The sequence below is a fragment of the Bos indicus genome, chromosome 3, assembly GCF_029378745.1.
Source record: "Bos indicus isolate NIAB-ARS_2022 breed Sahiwal x Tharparkar chromosome 3, NIAB-ARS_B.indTharparkar_mat_pri_1.0, whole genome shotgun sequence".
In the NCBI taxonomy this organism is placed as follows: Eukaryota; Metazoa; Chordata; class Mammalia; order Artiodactyla; family Bovidae; genus Bos; species Bos indicus.
Window position 1 is genome coordinate 9,481,618 of NC_091762.1, and position 19,801 is coordinate 9,501,418.

At 40.1% G+C, this 19,801-nt stretch overlaps 1 protein-coding gene across 2 annotated transcripts in view; it reads left to right on the plus strand.

Moving 5' to 3' along the window:
* The window catches only part of COPA (COPI coat complex subunit alpha), a 44,086-nt gene that overhangs the window by 17,098 nt on the left and 7,187 nt on the right, over nt 1-19,801 (plus strand). The window contains exons 8-21 of one of the 2 annotated variants that reach the window (XM_019988005.2): nt 170-269; nt 1,116-1,251; nt 2,545-2,627; nt 7,922-8,072; nt 9,012-9,078; nt 10,024-10,099; nt 12,003-12,085; nt 13,157-13,296; nt 14,008-14,093; nt 14,181-14,346; nt 17,333-17,495; nt 17,597-17,743; nt 18,483-18,672; nt 18,795-18,890. In XM_019988005.2, the coding sequence (XP_019843564.2) occupies nt 170-269; nt 1,116-1,251; nt 2,545-2,627; nt 7,922-8,072; nt 9,012-9,078; nt 10,024-10,099; nt 12,003-12,085; nt 13,157-13,296; nt 14,008-14,093; nt 14,181-14,346; nt 17,333-17,495; nt 17,597-17,743; nt 18,483-18,672; nt 18,795-18,890 (1,684 nt within the window). The remainder of the gene's footprint in view (nt 1-169; nt 270-1,115; nt 1,252-2,544; nt 2,628-7,921; nt 8,073-9,011; nt 9,079-10,023; nt 10,100-12,002; nt 12,086-13,156; nt 13,297-14,007; nt 14,094-14,180; nt 14,347-17,332; nt 17,496-17,596; nt 17,744-18,482; nt 18,673-18,794; nt 18,891-19,801) is intronic. The other variant, XM_019988013.2, reaches the window with a different exon arrangement.

Sequence of the window (19,801 nt, forward strand, 5' to 3'; positions counted from 1 at the left end):
ACTCATGGTCAAATCTTACAGCAGCGGTCCCTTGAGTCTTTTTCACATGGAGTGAAAATCAGAGACATTTTTTATGACCATGAGCATGGTCCACTGGTCCATTGCTTTGAGTAATGGATATGAAGAATCACTTTTTTTGGTTTTGCAAACCACTTTTTTTTTGGTACAGGGTCATGATCGTGGAGTTAACTGGGCTGCATTTCACCCTACTATGCCACTCATTGTATCTGGGGCAGATGACCGTCAAGTGAAGATCTGGCGTATGAATGGTGAGTGAGGTAACAGTGTTATCATACCTAAAATATTGGCTGCTGACCAGCAAGCTGAAAAAGTCAGGTGTTCTGGATTTAGTGACCCATTTTTCTACCTTAGGTTGTTAGGCTTATCCTGGGAACATGACATTTGCTCTATTCCCTTTTTTTCATTTGATGGTATCCTGATTTGGAGGAGTATGAACGTAATTTTAATAAAGAATTCCATTTATCCAACAGCTATTTATTGAGTACCTACTTTGTATTAACCATTGTTCAAGGCTCTGAAGATACAGTGATGACTAAACCAGATAAAATTCCTGCCGTATGAAGCTTTTATAATGGCAGCTAGTGACAAGGCAGGGTAAGGAGATGAAGAATGACAGAGAAGGGGTGCTATAGTTCATCTTCTTTATGAAATAAAGAAATACTTAGATTCAGAGTCATAAATGAAGGAAATTGACCTATTAGAAAGAAGTGGGATACTACTTAAGATTTTGTAGTATCTAGCATTTGGTTGGCACCCCACTCCAGTACTCTTGCCTGGAAAATCCCACAGATGGAGGAGCCTGGTAGGCTGCAGTCCATGGGGTCGCTAAGAGTCGGACACGACTGAGCGACTTCACTTTCACTTTTCACTTTCATGCCTTGGAGAAGGAAATGGCAACCCACTCCAGTGTTCTTGCCTGGAGAATCCCAGGGATGGGGGAGCCTGGTGGGCTGCCGTCTATGGGGTCGCACAGAGTCGGACACGACTGAAGTGAGTTAGCAAAAGCAGCATTTGGTTAAAGGATGTCATAATTCAAAATCCCAAACTTACAGTAGTAGGGAATTGTGGTGACCTAATTCTTTTTTGTCTTTCAGAATCAAAAGCATGGGAAGTTGATACCTGCCGAGGCCATTACAACAATGTATCTTGTGCTGTCTTCCACCCTCGTCAAGAGTTGATCCTCAGCAATTCTGAGGACAAGAGTATCCGAGTCTGGGACATGTCTAAGCGGTAAGGGGGTTATGGTGGTGTGTGACCAAACCCAGGAGAAAGCCCCTTTCTCTCTTTTACTCTGTTCTTTTAAAAAATCAGATTAATAATTTTTGTTTCTTATCATCCTCTGCATATAGAAAAATCAAATTATATTTTATGAAAACTTGAAGGTGAGAGGGTAACAGGCAGGAAGGCCAGGGGTCTCCAAACAGAGCAAATAGCCTGCAAGTGTCAGACATTTTTATCTCTCTTAAGCTGCAGGAGGAAACAAACTAGCGATATTTTTTTCCTTCTCTATGCAAATTTAAAAGGAGATTTCTCTTAAAATACTGTGTTGCCATAATGACACCTGGTTTCACCTGAAGTTAACTATTCCCAAACCTTGAGATAACCAATGCATTTTTTATGGAAGTGTTTGTCTTAAGTTATGCTAATATACTATACATTTACCCCAAACTCTGTCTTCAAGTTGGTCCTGCCTAATAGCTCAGAACCTACTTGACAAACCAGTATGTTATACTCAGATATTGTTGCCCTAATCTATGTAAATGAAACTATCTGTATGGTAACCTGTCCTTCTACAAGATTCAAGTTAATCATTTTATGGCCTAGGATGAACCATTTGGTGCCAAGATTATCCCAAAATGCATCTTATGGGTGAGGGGCCTGGTGCGATTCTGAGTTTTAAGACATTCCTTTCTTTTATTAACAGACTGCTAGTGTTATAACATCCAGCTGAAGACTAACAGGGGGGTACTCTTTCTGCCCCCTTCTGATGCCTATGTCAAAAGCTTTCTCTATCTCCTTTATACTTTATTAAAACTTTATTACACAAAAGCTCTGAGCAATCAAGCCTCGTTTCTGGCCCCAGATTGAATTCTTCTCCTCCGGGGGCCAAAAATCCTGGTGTCTTTGTGTGATTCAACAACAACCTTTCAAAGGGACCCAGAGATTAGCCATCATTTACAAATTTTCCATCAAATAGAAATTTCTGCTTGTGTTCTTTTTCTGCTTTATATTTAAGCAGTTTCTTCTGTAGCTACAGAAATAAGGAATATTAAATGAAAACAGCATGGTAGAAAATTATGATGAGTGGGGAAGTCTTAATACCAAAGCAATAGAGTCGGTTTAAAGTCCTCTTTCTGTTCTTTGGTAGAATTTGTGGCTGTCTTTATTTAAAATGTGTCCCTTCACTGTACTTGGTTTACTTTTTATCAGTGTGTTGGCCTACAGCTCAATACTCTTGCATGTGATAGGCTGAAGTTTTCTTGGAAATTAATATTTTTCTTTGTATACCTTTTGCTTTCCTAGCACTGGAGTTCAGACATTCCGCAGGGACCATGATCGGTTCTGGGTCTTAGCTGCCCACCCTAACCTTAACCTCTTTGCAGCAGGTAAGGGCCACTTCTTCTCTTGTTCACTTTGGTTCAGTTTTTAAGACTTGAGAGTGATTCTCCATTAACTTTGTCTCCAGTAAGTATATGGTAGGATGACAAGGCAAAGTAAAGTCTAAGAGCCATGTAGTTGAAGCTTTTCTCCTTTTCCCCCCTATATCTTCTTGGCACAGTGTTCTTTTTCCTCCAAAATTCATTTAATAATGAAGCCCATTCTCTCTCTCTCTTTTTTTTTTTTTGCGGGGCGGGGGGTGAGGGGGTGGGCACACCATGTGGCTTGTGGGATCTTAGTTTCCTGACCAGGGATTGAACCTGGGCCCTTGGCAGTGAAAGCACTGGGTCCTAACTACTGGACTGCCAGGGAATTCTCCTACAGCGCATTCTTCTTGATTAGTTCCTTAGTTCCTTTTTGATTAGGAGACTTAGAGACTAATACCGGACACTTGAGGTTCTCAGACTGAGGAGCTAGAAGCTGAGTGTTACTCATCAATTTAGCAGATGCATACTGAGTATCAGCCCTAGTCTGGGTGCTGGTATTCTAGCAGTGTATAAAACAATGTCCCTTAGTTTATGGAACTTTTTGAGTTATAATAATTTAATATATTGTATTTGGTTTGTTAATATTTTGTTAAGGATTTTTGCATCTATGCTCATCAAGGATATTGGCCTGTTTTTGGCTTCTTATGGTCTTTGTCAGCTTTTTAGTATCAAAGCAATGTTTTACTCATTAAATGAGTTAGGAAGTGTTCTTTCCACTTCAGTCTTTGGAATAATTTGAGAAGGATAGGTATTAACTCTCAATGTTGGTAGAATTTACCAGTGAAATCATCTGGACCTGGACTTTTGTTTTTGGGGAGTTTGTGGATTACTGATTCAATTTTGTTAGTAGTATTTGGTCTATTCAGGTTTTCTGTTTCTACATGACTCAGTCTTGGAAGATTGTATGTTTCTAGGAATTCATCCTTTTTTTTCTAGGTTGTCTAATTTGTTGGCATATCATTGTGGTATTCTCTTATAATCCTTTGTATTTCTTTGGTATCAGTTGTAATTTTTCCTCTTTCTAATTTTATTTGGGCTTTCTTTTTTTGTGATGAGTCTGGCTAAGAGTTTGTAGATTTTATCTTTCAGAGAGCCAATTCTTAATTTTTTCCTTCCTTTTTTTTTTGGTTTCTATTTATTTCTGCTCTAATCTTTATCGTTTCTTCTTCATACTCACTGACCTTTGCTCATTCTTCATTTTCTGGGTTTTTTAATATATTTAGATTGCTTGACATTTTTCTCGTTTCTTGGAAGTAAACCTCTTTCACTGTGAACTTCCTCTTAGAGCCGCTTTTGCTGTGTCCTATAGATTTTGTTTCCATTTTCATCTTTTTCCAGGTATTTATTTCTTCTTTGTTATTTTTGTTGACCTACCTGTTGTTTGTAGCTTATAGTTTAGTCTCTATGTGTTTGTGTTTTATCTAGATTTCTTCTTCTAGTTGATTTCTAGATTCATACTTTTATGGTTGAATAAGTCACTTGAAATTATTTCAGTCTTAAATGTATTGAGCCTTGTTTTGTGGCCTAGCTTGTGATCTGTCCTGGAGAATGTTCAGTGTGCACTTGAAAAAAATGTTCAGTTCAGTCGCTTAGTCATGTCCGACTCTTTGCAACCCCGTGGACTGCAGCATGCCAGGCTTCCCTGTCCATCACCAACTCCCAGATGGAAAAGAATGTATTCTGTTGCTTTTGGATGGAATGTTCTCTATTAATTCTGTCTGGGAATGTGTCATTTAAGATCAGTGTTTCCCTATTGATTTTCTGTCTGTATGTGACCTGTTCATTGATGTTGGTAGAATATAATGTCCTTTACTATTATTGTGTTGTCAGTTTCTCCCTTTATGTCAGTTTCTCCCTTTATTTCTATTAATGTTTGCTTTATGTATTTAGGTTTTCCTGTGTTGTGTGGTTAAATGTTTGCGAATATTATATCCTCTTGTTGGATTGACCCCTTTATCATTATGTAATGCCCTTTGTCTTTTGATATGATCTTTGTTTTGAAATCTATTTTGTCTAATATAAGAAATGTCCCAATTTTCTTTTCTCTTACATTTGCATGAAATATCTTTTTCCATTCCTTCACTTTCAGTCTGTGTGTCTTTAAATCTAAAGTGAGTCTCTTGTAGGCAGCATATAGATAGATCTCATTTTTTTTTTTAATCCATTCAGCCACCCTAAGTCTTTTGGTTGACACAGTCCATTTACATTTAAAATAATTATTGATAACCATTTGCTTATTGGAGGAGGGCATAGCAGTCCACTCCAGTTGCCTGGAGAATGTCATGGACAGAGGAGGAGACTGGAGAGCTATAGGCCATAGTATCGCAAAGAGTTAGACACAACTGAAGTGACTTAGCAGAGCACAGCATGGCATGTGCTTATTGACATGATGTTAATTTTTTTCTGGTTGTTTTTGTAGTTCTTCTCTGTTTCTGTCTTGTTCTCTTGGTTTCTTCCCTTGCAGTTTGATGGATTCCTTTAGTGTTAGTACGTGTGGATTTTCTCTTTATTTTTTGTCTGTCCATTGTTTGTTGTTACCATAAGGTTCATATATACTGAACTGTATATATATGTCTATTTTAAGCTGATAGTCACTTAAGTTCAAAGAGATTCTAGAAGCGCTCCATTTTTAACACACACCTCATTTGTTTTTGATGTCATATTTTTATTTTGTGTATCCCTTAACTATTTTTTTAAAATTTTTATTTATTTATTGCTGTGTTGGGACTTAGTTGCAGCACACAGGATCTTTCGTTGCAGTGTGCAGGCTTCTCTCTACTTGTGATATTCAGGTTCAGTAGTTGTGGCTTGGGGGCTTAGATCTCACACCCTGCATGTGGCATCTTAGCTCTCTGACCAGGGATTGAACCCACATCCCCTGCAGTAGAAGGCAGATTCTTAACCACTGGACCACACAGGGAAGGCCCTCCCTTATCTATTTATTATAGTTGATTGTACTACACCTGACCATTTAACAGTGTGGAAACTGGGGGCACTGACCGTCTGTGCAATCTAAAACCTGTGTATAAGTTTAAAGTCGAATCTCTGGATGTGTTGTTCCATATTTGAAGATTCAACCAACCATGGATTATGTAGTATTATCATACATACTTGGTGAAAGAGAACTGCATATAAGTGAGCCAGTGCAGTTAAAACCTGTATTGTTTAAGGGTCAGCTGTTCTCCCTGTCTTTAACCTTCATATTAGCTTTTTAAGTGGTTGATCCACTGCTTTTACTATGTGTTTGCTTTTACTAGTGAGATTTTTCCTTTCATGTATTTTCTTGTTTCTAGTTGTGGCCTTTTCTGCTTAAAGGAGGCCTTGACATTTCTTATAAGGCTGCTTTAGTTGTGATGAATTCTGTTAAGGTTTCGCTCGTCTGAGAAACTCTCCAATTCTGAATGATAGCTTTGCTGGATAAGTAGTATGTCTTTTCCTTTAAATGTATCGTGCCATTTCTTTTTGGCCTGTAAAATCAGCTGATAGTCTTACAGGATTTTTCTTGTATGTGATTGTTTTTCTCTTGCAGCCTTTGAGATTCTCTCTTTAACTCTTGCCATTTTAATTAAAATACGTCATGGTGAAGATCTCTTTGGGTTCATCTTATTTGGGAATCTCTGCTTCCTGGCCCTTGATATATATTTCTGCAGGTTAGGGAAATTTTCAGTCATTATTATTCAAATAAATTTTCTGTTCCTTTCTCTCCTTTGGGAATCCTATAATGCAAAAGTTAGTATGTTTGATGTTGTCCCAGAAGTCTCTTAAGCCTCCTCACTTAAAAAAATTTTTTTTGCTGTTCCAATTGATTTCCACTCTTCTGTCTTACAGATCGAATATCTGTTCTTCTGTTTCATCTAATTTGTTGATTCTCTCTAGCATAATTTTTCAGTTATTGTATTCTTCACTTGTGATTGGTTTTCTTATATTTTCTTTGTTGAAGTTATCACTGAGTTCTTCCATTCTTCTCTCAAGTTTGGTGGGCATTATTATGATTGCTTCTTTGAACTCTTTATCAGGTGAATTACTTACCTCTTTCATTAGGGTTTTTTCTGGGGTTGTTTTGTATGGAACATCTTGTCTCTTCATTTTGAATGACTTTTGGCATTTGTTTCTGTGGATTTAAGCAAAACAGCTACCTCTCCTGGTCTTCACAGAGTGGCCTTGTGTGAGAGCATCTCCTGTGTAGACTGCACCTGGTGCTTTGGCAGGCTGGCTGGAGCTGGAGTGCACATGGGCAGGCGTAGGCCCTGGGGAGTGTGGGCCGGTGGCATCTTGGTGGGGTGGCTGGGGCTGGAAATGGGCCTGGGGCAGTCCCTGGGGAGCGCTGTGCCTGAGGCCCTGGAATTTTTGTTTGTAGTGAAGGGAAATAGACCCATAAAACAATGAATATGTGTAACATTGTATGGTGAAAACTGCTTTAAAGGAGAGTTAAGCAAAAGTAGGTGGGATAGAGAGGGAAGAGTGTAGGACTGCCGCTTTGAAAAAGTGAAGAGGAATCACATATGCATTGACAATAGGAACAGCAAATACAAAGACCGTGATGTGAGAGATGTTTAACATGTTGAGGAACATCACAGTGGCCAATAATAGGTGAAGTAATAGAAGGTAAGACCAAAGCAGAATGGACTTTGCCTTGTAGGCCATTCGAATTTAAGATTTTATCCTGAATGAATGGAAAGCCATTGGAAGGTATTGGGTAGGGGAGTGACATGATCTGGTTTATGTGTGGAGTGCACACTTGGAGGACAAAGATTGAAAGTTTTTCTGAAGGATGGATAATGCTGGTAGAGAAAAGTGAAACATTTTTAAAAAACAGAATCAGGAAGTCTTTTTAAACTAATATTCATTTATTCAGCACATACCTTTTATGTTTATTATATGATAGTGACTGGGGAATGATGGAAATTATTGTAATTTATGCTTTCAGGGAGCTCAGTGTATAGTGGGGGTGATATACCTAAACAATTACAGTGCAAGATAAGTGCTATGATGGAGGTTTGTACGGGCTGTTAGAACATGAAGGAGGACTTGTCTAATGTGCCAGTATGATAGAGTGAGTATTGGGGAAGGATTTACAGGTGTTCACTTGAATAAAGATTCCAAGAATTGTGGGCATTCAGACAAATAAAGATTGCATTTAAATGTCTTAACTTTGTTTGTAGCATACATACACAGTCATTATCTTCATGTATCTGCTGTTGCCAGTTTTCTTTCTTACCTGCAACTAATTCTTCCTCCCTTGCCCTGTGGCCCAGGCCATGATGGTGGCATGATTGTATTTAAACTGGAACGAGAACGGCCAGCCTATGCTGTTCATGGCAATATGCTCCATTATGTCAAGGACCGATTCTTACGTCAGTTGGATTTCAACAGCTCCAAAGACGTAGCTGTGATGCAGTTGCGGAGGTAAATTAGACTAATTTCTTCCCTCCAAATTGTCTCATCTGTTACCATGATACAGTACCTGCAAACTGGACTCTTGTTCTTTTAACAACATTTTGGATCTCATCTCCTGTCACAGATAGAATCCCCAGGAGCATGTTGGGCAAGGTCATGAGACGAATGGGAGCGCCCCTGTTAAGAATGTTAGAGATCCTGAGGAAAGGAAATCGTACAGCCAGTTTGGCAGGTGTCTTGAAAACTGGAGAAAGTTTCCTGGTTGAGAGTAGCCCAACTTGGTGACAGACCTGTTTGCCTTTATTTGGCATTTCTTTTCTATAACTCTTTCTTTGCTTTTCAGCAAAATGCACACAACTCTAAACCAGAATATATGTCTCTGGAAACTCTTAACTCTGAAGATACAATAACCTCTGGGGTGCCTGGGAAAAGGAGCTATCCTCTTGGAAAGCCAGCTGTATTAGCATGCTGAAACATTCATGGTAGCAAGCTTTGGCATAAGGGTTTGACAGTCACCCTCCAGCATTACTACAATAAAGAGATGGGTTTATGTTAATATTCCAAGGGACAGGAGAAACTAGCCCGAAGCAAATCACATCATGTTACTCTGTGGTGTCCACTGCAATTATGTGTAGGAATTTGTACCCAGGAAGAACCAGTCTCACTCACTACAGTGAGTGCTCACCATACCTTCTGTTGAATAAGTAGACTTGTACTAGGTGAGCTTTTTAAAAACACTTCACTCAAAGCTGAAATAGGGGAGTCCCTAAGTCTTAAAGGAAGAAAGAAATAGATGCATTATTCATTAATTTTTTATTCTTGATTATAAAAGTGATAAGTATATGTGTAAAGATTAAATAAGAAGGAAGTACAGGAGTAATTCCTTTTTTCCTGTTTTCATTATATCTCTTTCCTAAATTTCTCTTTTCTTGGTATACATATCTCTAGTGGTTCCAAGTTTCCAGTGTTCAGTATGTCGTACAATCCAGCAGAAAACGCAGTCCTACTGTGTACAGTAAGTAAACCTCCTGGCATTTCCTCATTTCCCATAGGTCTGTTTCATACCCGTAGAGGATCTCTGATGGCTTCTTAGAAACTATTTAATGGTCATTTTGAGAGAGCTGAAATAGTAAACAAAGGCTCAAACCAGGTAGACTTCTGTTCTCATGTTCAGGGTTTGTGTACTTACATCTGTCATAAGGCTGACAACTTCTAAACTTAATGGAGCATCAAGTCAAATCACCCAAATCACTAAAAGTAATTTGAAAGTATGTTTGGGACTGTATCCTATGCAAAGGAGATGCTTATCTTGATCTCTCTATTTGGGTGAAAATAGTAGAGCTGATTTTGAGAGGCATTCCTTTCGTTATTGTTATCTTGGGGCCTCATTTCTTGCCATACAATTTTTTAAAAAAGGAAACAACATCCTAATTTTATTGCCCTGGTTGCCAAATCAGAAGAATGAAAACTTATTTTTCCCAATAGGACTTCTAGTTTCTGATCCCAGTCCTTTTTCAATATCTTAACTGTCCCATATTTTCCTCCTGGCAATTTTCTTTAATGTCTTTTTTTTTCCCTTCAAACAGACTTTAAGTTGATGAGTTTACTCAGGTGGGGCATTGGAATATTGGTTTCTTAATCTGTTAATTTGTGGAATAGAGAGCAGTCCTTGCTTTCATTCAGAAATTATGTCTTTGGAAGATAAAAGGAAAAGTTGCGAAGAATTGGACATGACTTAGCGACTCCAACAACAGCAACAAAACTTATGTGAATGCTGAGTTCTCTGGCAAAGAGCCCTATAATTTTTAGCTGTAGAAGCATCCAAATGTCCTCTGAGTGAAGGGTGTGAAGAGTATAGTTTCAGATTGCTATCTGTGTAATGATACTGTTTTCTATGTCAGAGTAAACTGGTATCTTGGGGACTCCTACTAACAATTTAATTTCTCCCATTCCTCTACAGAGAGCCAGCAATTTAGAAAATAGTACCTATGACTTGTATACCATCCCCAAGGATGCTGACTCCCAGAATCCTGATGGTAGGCATTCTCTTTGTGTTCCCAGCTCTGCTCCTAGCTCTCCTCACCCGAATCATCTCTTCTCTTCAAGTTTTTCATTCCATCCCCAGGCCATGGCCACATCACTCATGTCGTTGGCAGGTGCTGCTGCCAATTGCATCAGAGGCGACCATGGTGTGAAATATTCATGTTCCTCCTCCATTTTATTACTCCAGCTAGATATATATATTTTATAATTTGGTTATTAGACACTCTCCGTTTTCTCTTTCAGCACAGCATGTTATCCTAGTTTATTGTCAGCTGATATGACTTTCACCCTGGTAGTTTCATTTATTTAAAAATGTGGTTCCAATCTTGCAATGTCTCATCCTGGGACTAGGGATTTATGCTCTCCCATCCATATCCAGATCCGATTTGCTTCCTTTTGCATGTCAAAACGATGAGGCTGTTAACAGCCCCACACCCCACCAGGGATCCCAGGATCCAGCTGAGACCCTGCCTACCTCTTCCATCACCACCATCCCTTGTTAATGTCCTTACCATTAGCACTTGCTGACAAAACATTCTCAGAATAGATTGGAGTCTCCTTTAGTGTACTTCCTCCAGCTGATTTGTAGGTCAGAGGCTTGTACCTCAGGTCCCTACTCTTAACAGCATACTTCCATGATATTTTAGACCCCATCAACAGAGTCTGAGAGATACTTTGCTAGTTCTGCCCTATTGTGGGTGCTCCTGTGTCATTATTGCTGCTAATATGATCACTGTTCTGTAAGTGTGGTCATGGTGAGAAGAGAAAACCTATATGTCTTTGGTATCCATAAATGAAAAGTCTCCCTTATAAATTAATCAGTTGAGCCATTTCTGACCAATTTTTTTTATCTAGTCCCTGCTTATCCATCCCCTTGCTTCCTTTCCCCATCTGTTTACAGTTAATAGAGTCTAAAATATTTTTGCTTTCTCTTATAACCACTTTTATTTTCTCCTTTCCATTTTATGAGGGAGATGGTAATTATTAAAGGAATAAAGATAGAGTCCAATGATAGGGAACATAGAGGAAGAGAAAGAGCAAAAGCTGGAATAATGTGGTTCTCCAGCCCCTGGAAAATGGGACTGTTGGTTGTGATAATAATTAATTTTGTTAAAATTGCCTGAGACCTCTGGTTGTCAAGGGGTGGCCTGGCAAGGCTGGCCAGTGTGTATTGTCCAGTGTCCTGCTGATACTGATAGATAAGAGTATTTAGTGCATCCTTCTGTGTATCCCCTTTGAAGTTTCCCAGAGGGTGGAGTGCCTATTTAGAATTCTAATTAGTCAGTGAAATACTTGGAAACTGAGAAGCATTTTGTAACTTTCTTCCTGGTATTAAGAATGATTGATTGACATTAATGGAGCAACAACTTGGTGCAAAATTCTGCCCAGCATAGAACTGCCTGGATTTAGTTAGGAACTCTGTGCCCCACCCTGCTCTACTAGGAGGTCTGTATTTGCATGTTAAAAGCAGCAGAGCAGCTGGGTCCTGGAGAGAGAGCTGTGTCTCTCCTCTAGCTTGTTGAGACAGGAGGTCCAAGATACTCACAGGCTGCTTGCTTTGTGCCACAGCTTGGCCAGAGAGGCCCTGCTCGTTAACTTGATGGAGTGTGCTGTCTCCCAAGATGGGTGGTCCTTCTCTGCCAGTATATGGTGTTGGCTCAAATCACTTGGCCTAGAGAAAAGAGGCTTGGCAGGGGTAGAGGTTGGAGTTTGGAGGGGACTGGTGGGGAAAAGTCCCTGACAATAGCCTCAGGTTATGGCTGAATTAGTTAGGAAGCAGCTGAACTGGCAAAGCCAGCATGGCAGCCAGCAAGACTGGCAGCTTCATGGCACCTGACTGTGTCACCTGCCAGTAGCTTACCACATGCTCCTGCCCTTTGGTTTTGTTCTTCTTAGCTCCTGAAGGGAAACGATCCTCAGGCCTGACAGCTGTTTGGGTTGCTCGAAATCGGTTTGCTGTCCTAGATCGGATGCATTCGGTGAGTTAAGACTAAAAAGGGAAATTAATTTGGGGAGTGTGGTGGCATTGACCTCTGTATTGCAAAATGAAGAGCATGATTTTTCTCTTATTCTCCCTTGGGCAGCTGTTTTCCTGTGTATTGGCTTCTTTCTCCTAAAAAAAGTGAAAGTGTTAGTCCCTTGGTTGTGTCCCCACGGACACAACAAAGCGTTAGTCCCCTTTGCGACCCCACGCACTGCAGCCTGCCAGGCATCTCTGTCCATGGGATTCTCCAAGCAAGAAGAAGTAGGAGTAGGTAACCTTTCCCTTCTCCAGGGGATCTTCCCGACCCAGGGATTGAACCCAGGTCTTCTGTACTGCAGGCAGATTCTTTACCGTCTGAGCCACCAGGGAAACCCTCTTTCTCCTTAGTTCTACCCCACACCCCTTGGGGAAAAAAAGGCCTTAAAATTGATTTGATTGGGTGGAGGATCACTGTGGCTCTGGGCTTAAGAACCAAGCTAAACTCACTCTTGATAACACAGGGGCCAAAGAAACATCAAATTTGAAATAGGTGAGCTGGTAAGTCCCAGTGGTTAGGACTTAGTGCTTTTACTGCCGGGGCCAGAGTTCAGTCCCTGGTCAGAGAACTAAGATCCCGCAAGCCGTGCAGCTTGGGCCTGTCCCCCTGCCCCACCCCCCCGCCCCAAATAGGTGAGCTGGATAAGGAGTAGATCCTCTGCCTTATCCTACTACATCCATTGGTATTTAAAATATAATGGATTCTAAAAGAGTTAAGCAAAGCTCTCTCAAGAAAATATTTAACAAAAATTTAAGCCCCAGAAGTGCTCTGTTCTCTCTCTGGTTGATTAAGGAATTCAGATTTTAGTTAGACTTAGGATATTTCAATTGAAGAAAAAAGAAGGGCTATTAAGACCCTATCAAGAGGATCTTAGCTAGAGTGGTCTACATATAGTGGTGATTGACCTGGACAGCCAGAAAAAGAAAACAAATGGTTTATCAAAGCTGAGGAATAATTGCTAAGGGACATTGTCACCTGTCGTCATCTTACATGTATTCCTCTTAACCCCACCTTGTATACTCATTTCAGCTTCTGATCAAGAATCTAAAGAATGAGATCACCAAAAAGGTACAGGTGCCTAACTGCGATGAGATTTTTTATGCTGGCACAGGCAACCTCCTGCTTCGAGATGCAGAATCCATCACGCTCTTTGATGTACAGCAGAAGCGGTAACATGTCAGATATCCCTAAGCAGACAGGTTTATAGTGGGGGAGGGTGGAAATCTTTAGTGGGAGCTTTTTTCCCCAAGTGAGTTTGACTTGTGGCTTGGCCAATTTTTGTGCTATAATTCCAAGGCTCTTTCTCATCAGTTTTTTCCCTCTGTGATCACCCTCCATCCTGTACACACACACACAACAAGCGTTACAAGGGGCTTGTTAATTTGTTTTCAGAGCATTTATCTGAACAAAGGTTGCTCTTGGGACTTAGAATAGGATCACAGGAATGAATGGCATAGTTCCTGTACTTAACAGAGCTTATGGTGCAGTGGTGAAAATAGACATACACAAGTTCCTAATAACACATGGGAATGAGGGTCAGGGAGTTGAGGAAGGTGGAAGTGTACAGTGTGAGCCAAAATATTTGTCACCGAACTGTAATACAAAAATGCTTATTTGGTGTTAAGAAATTAGGGGGAGAATGGATACATATGTATATATGGCTGAGTCCCTTTGCCAGTCACTTGAAACTGCCACAACATTGTCAATCAGGTATACCATAATACAAAATGTTTTTGGTGTTAAAAAATTAATTAAATGCTAAAAAAAAAAAAAAAGAGAGAAATTAGGGTTTACATTAATTTGAAGATGAAGAGGCGGTAAGTCATAACCTGGAACAAGGGGATCAGACCCACTCATGTTTGCCCTTCTCTCTATCCCAGGACTCTGGCATCTGTGAAGATTTCCAAGGTGAAATATGTTATCTGGTCAGCAGACATGTCCCATGTAGCACTACTGGCCAAACATGGTAAGTCTTGATTATATCCACCCTGATTTGAGACCAGCCCCTCCCTCCCCGTCCCTGCCAGCCTACTTCACTCACCCTGTCCAGCAGAGCACTCATGTCCTATGCCTCTTACAGCCATTGTGATCTGTAACCGCAAACTGGAGGCTCTATGTAACATTCATGAGAACATTCGTGTCAAGAGTGGGGCCTGGGATGAGAGTGGGGTATTTATCTATACCACAAGCAACCACATCAAATATGCTGTCACCACTGGGTAAGTTAATTATCTGAAATACAGAATGGGAGAAAGTGGCTTCTGAAAATCACTATCCTGTCTCAAGAGACATACTGAAGTCCTCCTTGAACTGTCTTTATGGAAAAGCATTGTTTGGCATATATGTGCTGGAGGCATCAGAACATTCTTTTTTCAGCTGTTTTAAAATTGTGTGAAATATGACACAAATATAGAAAATTATATAGGTTATAAATATATGAAATAGCAAACAGTTATATAATGAACATCTGTGTAACTGCCACCCGAGTTAAGAAATAGAACATTTCCCTTTGCCATGTGGTCCCTATTGATCACAACTCTCTCTCTTCACCACACAAAGAAAACGTTATTCTGACTTTTATGATAATTTCTTCCTTGCTTTTCTTTGCAATTTTACCACCATTATTTTATCAATAAAATAATGATTTAATTTTGCCTGCTTTTGAACTTCATATTAATTAAGTCATGCTGAATATATTTTATATTTTGCTTGTTTTGCTCAATATATTGTTTGTAAGATTCATCCATGTTATAGCTCTAATTTATTTGTTTTCATTGTTGTATAATACTCGCTTATATGAATATAGCACAGTTTATCAGTTCTATACTAGACCAATAGTTGGGCGATTTCTAGGTTTTGGCTATTAGGAACAATGTTCTTTTAAACATTCTTACATGTACTCTGGTTCATATGCACATATATTGCTCTAGGGCGTTTCCCGCGAGCAGAATTGCTGGGTCGTAGAACACGCTTATCTTCACATTTGCTCACTAATGTGAAAGAGTGGTTTTAGCAATTTGCATGCCCCCCAGCATTGTATAAAAGTTTCCTTGCTTGTCACCCTGGCGGGCACTTGCCTTTGTCAGACTCATTTTTGACTGGCAGATATGGGATGTATTTTGTAATTTTACGTTGCTATTATCTGATTCCCAAGGAGATTAGACAACTTTTTTTATTTAGCCATCCATCAGTATTTCCTTTCTTATGAATTTTGTTCAAGGCTTTTATCTTTCATTTAAATAAGTTATCCTTGTTCTTTTATTATAGGAGTTCTTTATTTATCTGAACATCAGTCCTTTTGACGGCAGTGTATTGCAAGTACTAATATCACCTCCCATTCTGCTGCATATTTTTTTATTCTTTTGAGATCCTTTAATGAACAGAAGTTCTTAATGTAGTTGAGTTTATGCACCTTATCATTTATGGATATCAAGTTTTGTGTCCTAGTTAAGAAATCTTTATTGACTCCAAGATCATAAGAACATTCTTTTACCTTTCCTATGACAACTTTATAGTTTTGCCTTTTGCATCTAGGTCTATAATCTACCTGAAGTTGATTTTTGTATATGGTATAAAGTGTAGTGGGCTCAGCTTTCCTTTTTCATAAGGACACTCAGGGAGAAGGCAATGGCACCCCACTCCAGTACTCTTGCCTGGAAAATCCCATGGACGGAGGAGCCTGGTAGGCTGCCGTCCTTGGGGTCACAAAGAGTCGGACCTGACTGAGTGACTTCACTTTCACTTTTCCCTTTCATGCAGTGGAGAAGGAAATGGCAACCCACTCCAGTGTCCTTGCCTGGAGAATCCCAGGGACGGGGGAGCCTGGTGGGCTGCTGTCTATGGGGTCGCAAAGGGTCGGACATGACTGAATCGACTTAGCAGCAGCAGCAGCAGCAGCGTGTATTGAAAAATACCAACTTTTCCCCATAGTTCTGCAGAGCCATCTTTGTGATATATGAATCACGTTTACAGAAATGCAAAGATCTGTTTTCTTGTGGTCTTTTGTCTATCTGCGATCGAATTCTGCACTGTCTTGAGTGTTATAGTTTTGTAAGTCTTTACATCTGGTAAAAGAAAGTGAAAGTGTTAGTCTCTCAATTGTGTCTGACTGTTTGTGACTCTGGGGACTATAGCCCCCAGGCTCCTCTGTCCATGGAATTCTCCAGGCAAGAATGTTGGAGTGGGTTGCCATAGTAGGTCCACAAATCTTTTCCACTTTATTTTTAGTTTATTAGGCTATTTTCAAATAATTTGAACTTCTCTATTGTATTTTTGTTTTCTATTTCTTAATTTCTACTATTGGCTTTATTCTTTTCCTTCCAAGTATATTCTTTGTTTTAACTTTTAAAAGAACAATAAAGTCTTTGAGATGGATACTTATTAATTTTTAGTCTTTCTCCTAATATTAAACATATAGAGCTCATTAATTTTTGAGTATTCTTCTAATATGTGTGTACTTAACACTATAAATTATCCTTCAAGTATTGTGTTAGCTATAGTCATAAGTTTTCATTTGTAAACTTTTAATTTTTGTTTAGTTTAAAACATTACATGCTTTGCATCATTTCTTTGTATGTCAGAAGTCGTCACACGTACCTGTCTTCTACTTTCACTTATAGCTTATAAGGAAGGATTTAGCTGTTGATAGTAGTCTAGTGGTGCTTCCCTGGTGGCTCAGCAGTAAAAGAATCTGCCTGCAGTGCAGGAGACCCGGGTTCAGTCCCTGGGTCTGGAAGATCCCCTGAAGGAGGGCATGCCAACCCAATCCAGTACTCTTCCCTAGAGAATCCCATGGACAGAGGAGCCTGACAGGCTACAGTCCCTAGCATCAGAGAGTTGGGCACAACTGAAGTGACTAAGCAGTAGCAGCAGCGGGCTAGTGATTATATATCAGAACTTAAGATTTTTAACTTTCAGGTCTGGTTCTGATAGCTGTGTCTCTTAGACTGTAGAGTATTAGCTTATAAAGAGAAATCATACCATCTGCCCCACCTTTTCCCACTTCACACAAGAGAATCAAATAAGTCTGGCATTTAGTTCTGCTGTTTTTTGACTCACTTCACATCTATACCATTGTTCAAATGGCACTTGAGAAAGGGGTAATGAGAAGATAAAAGATTAGGTCCTAGACTTGTCTTACTTCCTTATAGGCTGGGTTTACCCATGCATTTGCTGAAAATTGTGCTCTTCAACTCTTATTCTCAGGGACTACGGGATCATCCGAACTCTGGATTTACCTATCTACGTCACGCGGGTGAAGGGCAACAATGTATATTGCCTGGACAGGGAGTGTCGTCCTCGGGTGCTCACCATTGATCCCACTGAGTTCAAGTTCAAACTGGCCCTGATCAACAGAAAATATGACGAGGTATGAAATGAGGAAGCATATTAGGAGTATTGAGAGGGGCAGTGCTCCTTTTTTCCTATAAATGATCTCTATTTCCTGCCTACCCCACCCCAAATGTCTAGGTGCTACACATGGTGAGAAATGCGAAACTTGTAGGCCAGTCTATCATTGCTTATCTTCAGAAGAAGGGATATCCTGAAGTGGCACTGCATTTCGTCAAGGATGAAAAAACTCGCTTTAGTCTGGCACTGGAGTGTGGAAACATTGAGGTGAGAGAAGTAGGGTTATAAGCCCCTACTTTGTTGCAGAGGAGGCGAGGGGGTTACGGTGGCCTTGGGAAGACATTACTCTGGGCTTGCTTCTTCAGCCAATGTAATGAATTTTAGGATTTTTTAAGTTGTGGAGCCATCTTCCTGTTGCTTATTTGCCCATTTTTGCTTCTGCCACAGCATTTCTACTGTTGTTGTCATTCTGAGTTAGTCTGAATTCAATAACTTTTACAACAGAAGCATGATAGGATAGAATTAGAAAAATCTCATTATTTCCTTGACATTGATTTGCCGATTGGCTGCTTGGATGAAGGAACACTTACTAAATGTTGAGGTGTAGAGTCTGTAAACATTATTTTTAAGTGGGTGGAAATAGTTCTGAACTTCCTTCTTCCATTACTTCTTCTGAGGAGCCACACTGTTCGTCAGACCTGGCAGATAGGAAATATGATAGCTAAGCAACAATTGACTGTATGAAATCAGTAACTGCTAGAAGATGATTTTGTTGTAAATTTCTGAGGAGGAAGATAATATGATCTGACACTTCGATCCATGGATCCTAAGGGATCCCATTTGTTGATTGAATTTTCAGTAGAATTACTGAAAGCAAAGCTAGGTGGAATGAAGTATAAAGAGTTGCTTGGAAGATTTATTTAGAGATGGACATTTTGTCTGCAGACTCTGGTTTTCAGTCATAATAACCTCCAACTTGTTAACTCTAATCCTGGGGATTCTTTAGATTGCTCTGGAAGCAGCCAAAGCACTAGATGACAAGAACTGCTGGGAAAAGCTGGGAGAGGTGGCCTTACTACAGGGGAACCACCAGATTGTGGAAATGTGTTATCAGCGCACCAAAAACTTTGACAAACTTTCCTTCTTGTACCTTATCACTGGCAACCTAGAGAAACTTCGCAAGATGATGAAGATTGGTAAGACCCCAGAAACTAAGGATGGGAAGAGGGGTCTTTGTGGGGAGGAAGACGGCAAATAGAGGCAAGAGAGAACTTGAGAGAGAAGACCTAACTGAGTGCCTCTTACTGTCTTGGTGCAGCTGAGATACGAAAGGACATGAGTGGCCATTATCAGAATGCCCTTTACCTGGGAGATGTGTCCGAGCGGGTGCGGATCCTGAAGAACTGTGGGCAGCGTAAGTATCCAGAACTCACATGGGGTGGGGGGTGGCCTCAGGAAGTACTTTCTTTATGGCAAGTTATTCATGTATAGTGGTGAGGGGATTTCCTTCATTGCACATTTTTCAGAAGAGACCGCATGCTCCTACCATGCTCAGAAGACTTTCTTCAAAGCCAAATGGAGGGACGGCCAGAAAATATAGTTTCTGTAGACACTGGTAGGAAAATAGCTAATATCACTGGGAAAGTGGGTTTTAAAAGGTCCTGGAGCAGATACTATAGTAAATGTAGTTGGTTGAATGCCATTAGAGTTTTATTATTTACTTCAAGTCTGGGGGTTTTACTCATATATTTATTTTATATTTAAGGGATATTTTTTGAGAACCCACGGTATATACCAAGCATCACACTAGCACTTGAGATACATTAGGGAATAAGAAAGGTGAAAGATGTGGTTTGGACCAAGGTGCTGCCTGTGAACAGCTGAGCAGTGGTCAGATTTGGCATATATTTTAAAGGTTGAACCAACATAATTTGTTGAAGGGGACTGATGTGGGATGTGAAAGAGAAGAGAAAGGAATGAGTTCAAGGTTCTTGTTAACACTGATAGATCTTAAGGATAAGCAACTGTTTTAGTTATTTATCACTGTATAGCTAGTTACCCAAAACAGTAGTTTAAAACAATAAACATTGGTTATCTCAGTTTGCAGTGTGACTTAGCTGAGAGCCTCTGGCTCACTAGCTTTCATTAGGCTGCAATCAAGGTGTTGGCCAAGACTGCAGACTTCTCAAGGCTCAAGTGGAGGAGGATCCACTCCCATGTTCACCGTGTGGCTGTGGGCAAGCCTTGGGTCCTCGCTGGCTATCTGCTGGAAGACGTCAGTTTTCTGCTATGTAGGCTTTTCCATAGGGCGGTTCACAGTATGGC